We start from the raw sequence: 7,678 nt of genomic DNA on the forward strand, positions 1-7,678 counted from the left end.
TGCTCTCACACCTATGGATTTGTTACCTCTTCCTAATCCACAAGAATTTGTGCATAAGGAAGGAGTAATCAAAGCCGATTTTGTGAAGAAAATGCATGAGAAGATTAAAATTCAAATACAACAACAAAATGAAAAGTATACAAAATACAACAATAAAGGGAAGAAAGAAATAATTTTCGAAGAAGGAGACTTAGTTTGGCTTTGTACCGTCCTGTCCCCGGGCGTTGACCAAAAGTCAAAGTCAAAGTCAACACATGGTGGGATCGCTCGAGGGCCCCAAAGAAGGGAAAGGAAGTCAACAGGTTGACCGCTTGGGGCATCGCCAGGTAAAGGCGTCACCTTGCAAAGGCGTCGCCTAAGAAAGGCGTCACCTCGCAAAGGCGTCGCCCAAGAAAGGCGTCGCCAGGTAAAGGCATCGCCTAAGAAAGGCGTCGCCAGGTAAAGGCATCACCAAGATAAGGCATAGCCAAGTTAAGACATCACAAGGAGGGCACGGGCCTCCTTGACAGCTCAGAGTGGCAACAAAGAGAAAGAAAAAGGTGGCTTCAAGGCCACAGTCCTAGTACTAGTAGGGAGTAACCTAACTCGTGAAGTACCCACGCCACCGCTGGGAAACCCTGGGACAGATACGACCCATGAGGGGGGCCACGCCCAGGGGAGAACCACGTGCGTGGTACGAGAGAAAGGTAGATACACTCCCAAGGTGAGTGGCTAGAGGTTGGGGCGCACGAGTTAGCACCCAGGAAGTCAACCCACGCGCCAGAAGCACTTTGAGGAAAGAGGGCTCACACAATGGAATAACCCTAAGTTGGGTTGCGGCGTTGTGGGACCCTCTGCGCAGAATAACGATCAAGTCAGAAGAGCACGTGGCAACAAGCACGTGTTCATCAATGTTTTAGTGAAAGTTTGCTAAGGTGCGCGTTAATTTAGTTTACGAATCAAATGTTTCAAGGCATATTTTTATACGCTTTCAATGCGCTTTAACGTGCTTTAAATACCGAAGGTGTATAAAAAGGGGACTTGGGACATTTGAAAGGGATCCGAGTTTTGACCTAACTCTCGCAGCTTTACACAGAGCACAAACCCTAGTTGTTTTCGCGGTGCACCCACTGTGTGCACAAGACGATTAGGGCAACACAACTTTAGTCATTCAGTATAGTTTTCGACCACCCTCAGAGCATTCAGTCACGGTGTTCTGCACGGGGGTGCGTCACCTTTGATGTTTCTTGCTAGCTGACTTGATCGTCGGAGTGCAAACGGCCGCGAGGGCGCCCCTTTGTTCACTTCTTTTCAGGTACTCATGGACGGAGCAAAACGAAGGTGCCCTAGCTCGTGAGGACGAGCCATGCATAAAGACGACCCAGGTCGACCGACGGGAACATTTGGCGCCCACCGTGGGGCTCGATATAAAACGTCAGTCCCATCACACAATTTTTTAGTTCCAGTTGCAGTATCCAACCCAGTTCCATAGTCAATAAGGCTTCCAGAAACCACGAACATGAGACCCGCACACACTAGGAGTGAAGAGATGACCATGCAACAACTCATGGGCATGATGCAAGGGCTTCAAGAAGCAATGGCAACATCAAAGACGAAGCAAGAGCGCATGCAAGCGGATCTCACAGCATCTCAGGCGAGAAACGATGAGCTCCACCGCGCCAACTAGGAGTTACGTCGTGGATGGCGCGACGTAGATGAGCCTGAGACTGCCACCCCACCCAGAGAATTCTTAACACCATTCTCACAGGCGATCTTAGAGACAGTAATCCCCAACACATTCACGGGGCCCAAAGTAACCTTCACAGGGATGGAGGATCCTGAGGCGCACCTCATTGCGTTCCACACACAGATGATGTTGGTAGGCGGTTCTGATGCTGTAAGATGCAAGCTCTTTATGAGCACTTTGACTGGGATGGCCATGGATTGGTTCATCAGCCCCCCAGAAGGTCACATCACGTCTTTCGCACAGCTTTTGCGGCTATTTAGAGAGCAGTATTTGGCCAACAGGGCTCCGGCCCCAGTTTCGTATGACCTATTTGACGTAAAGCAGTATCAAGGTGAGAAAGAGTACATAAGCCGCTTCGGAGCGCAGGTGGTGAAGGTGGGTACCACCGACGAACCCATGATCGTGTACGCATTCAGGAAAGGGGTGTGTCCTGGATCTTTCAGCAAGTCACTCAATCGCAGCTGCCCCAAAACTTTTGCTTAAGTGAGGCGTCGGGCGGAAGAACACATTGCCTCTGAGGGCGAGGCATACGAGAAGTGCACGACAGCTGCACCTACACGCCCAGAGCCCAGATGCGCGCACAACCTGCTAGAGTCCACGAGGCCATTACAGAAAGAAAGAACCAAGATAGGAAGCGCACCTACAAAACGAGGAGGGCCCAGCCAAGGGTTCGAGCGGAAGGAAGGAGAGAGGGAAATTGATGTGATTCCAATAGCAAAGAAGAGAATGATTCTTGACATTCTTAGGAATCAACTTGAGTTGGACAATTGTTAGGCACTTTTTCTTAGAATTGGATCAATGTTCTAAGTCAAGAACTCACCAAAACTAGCACCAAATCCAAACTCATATGGAAGTTCCTCATATTGTCAAATTGAACCAACAAAAAGAGGTAAAAATCAAAAGTACCGAATAGAACTGAATAAGAACCAATATGAACCGAACAAAATGAATTTAAAGGCAAGAGAACTGAAAAGGATTATTGGAAAATAAGAACAGCCGAACCACAAACTCAAGAACACAAGACAGAATTTCAAGGAAACAAGCTTAAACATGAACAATTGAAAGAGAAGGAAGGAAGGAGAGGAGAAAGCTCATGAAGATGGACGTATGGTTCGATGATCATGACATTAGAAGGATGGAGACTCCTAGATGAGTGTGCAAGCCGCCACTTGAGGTAACCATGGAACCATCAAGATAAGACTAGTGAAGAAGGCTCAAAGCTCTCCAATGCTCTCTCAAAATTTGAGTATAGTTTCTTTAGTCTAAATTCAAATCTGAAATGTACAAGGGAAACACCTATATTTATAGCCTAGAGGTGGTGAAAATCAAACTACAAGAATTCAAAATTCCCTCCTAAAGCTCACTAGAACCGGCGCCTAAAAACAAGCATGAGGAAGGTGTGACCTCTTCCTTCACTTTAGCACCTCCTTATTTACTCCTACACCTATCTACTAACGCACCCCCCCTTCTAAAGCTCCTAACTAAAGACTAAAAGATGCTATAACAATAGAGGTTTCTAATGTTTCCCTCTAAGCACCTTCAACGAAAGAAATTACAAAAAGAGAAAATAATTGTCCCCTAGCCCCTAAAGCTTTGAACATGCTTCTTGTAAGCCTTTGAGGTGGGCTTTGACCTCCATGGATGTCCTTTATTTGTGCCTCTACCTCTTCTTGATCTTGTTGATTGGCCTTCATGTCCACTTGACCTTGATCTCCATCATACTCCCCGAGTTTGAGAGAATTCGACCATGAATTCTGGAGACCTACAGAAAAAGGAGTTAGATCGCTGACATTAAAAGTATGACTACCTAAGAATGTATCAGGCATATCTAACTCATAAGCATTGTCATTAATCCTCTTGAGGATTTGGAAAGGTCCATCCCCTCGAGGAATTATTTTGGACTTCCTTTGAGTAGGAAAATGATCCTTCCTCAAGTGAAGCCAAACCCAATCGCCTTCATCAAACAACAATGCTTTTCTCCTTTTATTGGCAAGTTCAGCATACTTGCCAACCTTATTCTCAATTCTCTTCTTGATGTATTTATGCAAAGTTTTCACAAAAGAAGACTTTTCATCCCCATCTTTGCACAAGACATCTCCAAGAAGGGGAATAAGAAGAAGATCAAGAGGTGTTTAGGGGGTTAAACCCATAGACAACCTCAAAAGGAGAATGTGAAGTGGTACAATTTACTACACGATTATATGCAAACTCAACATGGGGTAGTAAATTCTCCCACACTCTAGGATTCCCCGAAATAAAACATCTCAATAGTTGTCCCAAAGTTCTATTCACCACCTCGGTTTGACCATCAGTTTGTGGGTGGCAAGTGGTAGAAAATAAAAGTTTAGTCCCAAGCTTGCCCCACAAGGGCTTCCAAAAGTGACTCAAGAACTTGGGATCTCTATCGGACACTATAGATCTAGGGATCCCATGCAAGCGAACCACTTCTTGGAAGAAGAGGTTTGCAATGTGGCATGCATCATCCACTTTGTGGCAAGGAATAAAGTGAGCCATCTTTGAAAAACGATCCACTACCACAAAAATGGAGTCCTTTCCCTTTGATGTCTTGGGTAATCCTAAGATGAAATCCATAGATATATCTACCCAAGGCATTGAAGGGATAGGAAGAGGAGTATATAGACCATGGGGATGCATCATAGATTTAGCTTTGCGGCAAGCTATGCATTTATCACACAAACTATGAACATGTTTATGCATATGAGGCCAAAAGAAATGTTCATGCAACACATCCAAAGTTTTAGCAACCCCAAAATGTCCCATTAAACCCCCCTCATGGGCTTCTCTAACAAGAGATAATCTAATAGAGCATTGAGGAACACAAAGACGTTTTCCTTTAAAAAGAAAGCCATCTTGTATAAAAAAATCTTTGTGTCCTCCCTTAAGACACTCTTGAAAGATGAGAGAAAAATCAAGGTCATCATGATAAAGTTCCTTAATGTGATCAAAACCAAGATATTGAGAGCTTAAAAGATTTAGCAAAGTGTATCTTCTAGAAAGAGCATCCGCCACAATGTTTACTTTGCCTTGCTTGTTGTACCGCCCTAGTAGTCGGGAGTGATGACGTGGCATCAAGCTACAGTATAGGCGTGTTGACAAGGCGCCAGGTTGGCAGAAGGGAAGGAAGTCGGGGGGCTCGTGTAGTCGCCAGTTGTTAAATTGGCGTGTTCCGATCTCCAGCATACCAAAATAGGCGATCATCGGGTTAAAGATGAAGTCGCCAGATGTAAACTCAGGCGACCTAGTGATTGGAGATCGCCAGAGAAAGCACATCGCCGAAGATGAAGGAGAAGCAGATTATGAAGGCGGCCGGCGAGACCACAGGGAAGGTGTATGAAGGCCCCCTAACTCGCCAATTCCAGTAGAGATCGCACTCCCAAGTTAGCTATGCACTGGGTAGTACCACGCATGGGTAACTTAGTGAAACAAGAGTAGAAGCAGCGCCCAAGTCAAGGAGCCTCCGGATGATGGCACGTGTACAGTTGGATGCGAGCCACGTGTCCAAGTCTGTAACTGCCAGGAGAGAGAAAGTAACCAGGTATATAAGAGTTCTTAACGAACTTTCTGAGGTACGCTCTTTACGCTTGCGAGTTCTAGAGCTTACTGTGAGAGAGGATTTGCACGGTTCTTGTTCTCTTAGTATTTGGTGATTCGGTCACTGACTTGGGCGTTGGAGTGCAATCGGCCGCAGCGGCGCCCATCTTTTTCATTGCAGGTTCTTGAGGTGGATCTCGAAGAGGAACGGAGGTGTGAAGCGGTGCGCACGTCGATCCTTTGACGAGGCAGTTTCCAGCGTTCCGGTCAACAGGCAGGATCATCAGGCGCCCACCGTGGGGCCGTGTAAAACTTGCTCCCATCCACAACGTGAGTTCTTGGAGGTTTTCGAAGTTTTCTGCGTGGTTGTGTGCTGGTGCAACCATCGCTCGCTGTTTGCTTGAGTTTCGTTCGGTAAATTCGCGTTTTATACCGTTCGTTTGGGTTTTCGATCGGTGGAGTGAGGTTTTCATGCTGATTACGCGTAATTTGTTCGGTGGAGTTTGAGTCTTTTTGCTCGTTTGGTTGTCCGTGGGGAATCGGTGGTTTCTGGCGAAGTTGTGGTTTTCTTTGAAGGTTTACGGTGTTCTTGAGTTTTCTTGCGCAATTTCACATAGTTTTCTCCGATTGATCGCTGAATCGATCGTGGTTGAAGTGTCGCTCGCTGCATTCTGTGATTCGTTGAGTTTCATGAGAAAAATGAGAAGCAATCGCTCAAGTCCAGTTGCGCCCGTCGCTGCCGAAGGCGCCGCTGCCATGACCATGGCGCAGATGGCAGAGATGATGCGTTCGTTACAGGCAACTGTGGAAGCCTCACGCATAGAGCAGGCGAGAATGCATGAGGACCTGGTCGCCTCTCGCGCCAGGAATGAGGAGCTCAGCAAGGTGACTGAGGAGTTGCGTCAAGCTCTTCAGGAGCAGCAAGGGCGTTCTTCTGCTGAAGAGGTGGCGCCGTCGTCGCCACCTCGTGTTTTCCCTATGCCTTTTGTTCAGGCGATTACTGACACGCCTATTCCTACGAGCGTGGTTCCGGTTAAGGCTGTCTTTACCGGCGTGGAGGATCCGGAGGCACATCTAACCACGTTCCATACGCAGATGATGTTGTCGGGAGGGTCAGACGCCGTGTATTGCAAGATGTTTGTGAGCACGCTCCAGGGAACGGCGTTGGAGTGGTTTGTGAGCCTACCTAACGGTCACATAACCAGCTTTCAGCAGTTCTCGAAGGTTTTCGTCAAGCAATACATCGTGAACAAGGCACCGCCCAGGGTGTCTTATGATTTGTTTGATATAAGGCAGTACCAGGGAGAGTCCCTCAGAGACTACCTGAATCGCTTTGGAGCGCAGATGGTCAGATCGCCGGCCAAGGATGAAGAAATGCTGGTCTATGCATTCAAGAAGGGCGTGCTGCCAGGCCCATTCTGCGAGGCCTTGATCAGGGCTCACCCTGCCACGTTTGCTGAGGTCAGGCGACTTGCGGTGGCTCACATCGCCGACGAGAGTGAGGTCGCTGAGAAGAGAGGGAGCGTGGCTCCCGCTAGGCCACGCGCCCAGACCAGAATCCAGCCGCAAAGGGTGCTGGAAACAGCGGCGGCGGCCAGGAAGGACCAAAGGACTCGCCATCCTTACGATAGGAGGAACAAGGGAAGGAGCCAGGGGCGGCAGCAACCAGCACGCCGGGAATACAATCGCCCGCCTAAGCACAAGTTTGTTATGGGATTAGCGGACCTGATCGCCATTCCCAACATATCTGCCAGGTTGAAAGCGCCTGAGAAGGTGGGCGACAAGGTGCTGGGACCAAAGTCAGACGCCTGGTGTGAGTTTCACCAGGGCTTTGGCCACACTTTGGACTCGTGTTTGTCCTTAGGGTATCAGCTCGATGATCTGGTTAAGAGCGGGTTCCTAAATGACTATCTGCTGGATAGGAGGACGGGGGGAGCGTCGAGTTCCCAGCTAGCAGGTGGAGAAGCCCAGCAACACGAAATGCCTATCCACGGGGAAATCCACACCATCGCAGGGGGCTTCTCAGGTGGTGGATGCACCGCATCGCAGAGGAAGAAGTACGCGCGGTCGGTGATGACAGTGGATATGTTTGAAGATCACTCGCCGGAAGTGGACATTACGTTCACCAAGCAGGATCTTCGGGACGTTGTGCCTCATGACAACGATCCCATAGTCATTTCGTTGGTTACGGCGGGAAGGAAGGTCCACAGAGTTCTGGTGGACCAAGGAAGTTCGGCAGACGTGATGTTCTGGCCAACTTTCACGCAGCTGGAGTTGCCCCTTGACCAGCTAAGGCCCTATGGAGGGTGCCTATATGGGTTCGCTGGTGACCAGGTGGAGGTCAGGGGGTATATTGAGCTAAGAACCACGTTTACAGATGAGGCTGGTTCGAGGACGGAG

General features: G+C 48.3%; 1 protein-coding gene across 1 annotated transcript; it reads left to right on the forward strand.

Annotated features, from left to right (window-relative positions):
- Window positions 1–1,807: 1,807 nt before the first annotated feature.
- LOC137829217 (uncharacterized) lies at window positions 1,808–2,209 on the forward strand. Its single transcript, XM_068636015.1, has one exon. The coding sequence runs from the start codon at window positions 1,808–1,810 to the stop codon at window positions 2,207–2,209; it is 402 nt and encodes a 133-aa protein (XP_068492116.1).
- Window positions 2,210–7,678: the final 5,469 nt, after the last annotated feature.

The sequence above is a fragment of the Phaseolus vulgaris genome, chromosome 7 (assembly GCF_000499845.2).
Source record: "Phaseolus vulgaris cultivar G19833 chromosome 7, P. vulgaris v2.0, whole genome shotgun sequence".
NCBI lineage: Eukaryota > Viridiplantae > Streptophyta > Magnoliopsida > Fabales > Fabaceae > Phaseolus > Phaseolus vulgaris.

Bases quoted from the DNA above. Each gene is read 5' to 3' on its own strand.
- LOC137829217 (XM_068636015.1), top strand. From the start codon at position 1,808: ATGGAGGATCCTGAGGCGCACCTCATTGCGTTCCACACACAGATGATG.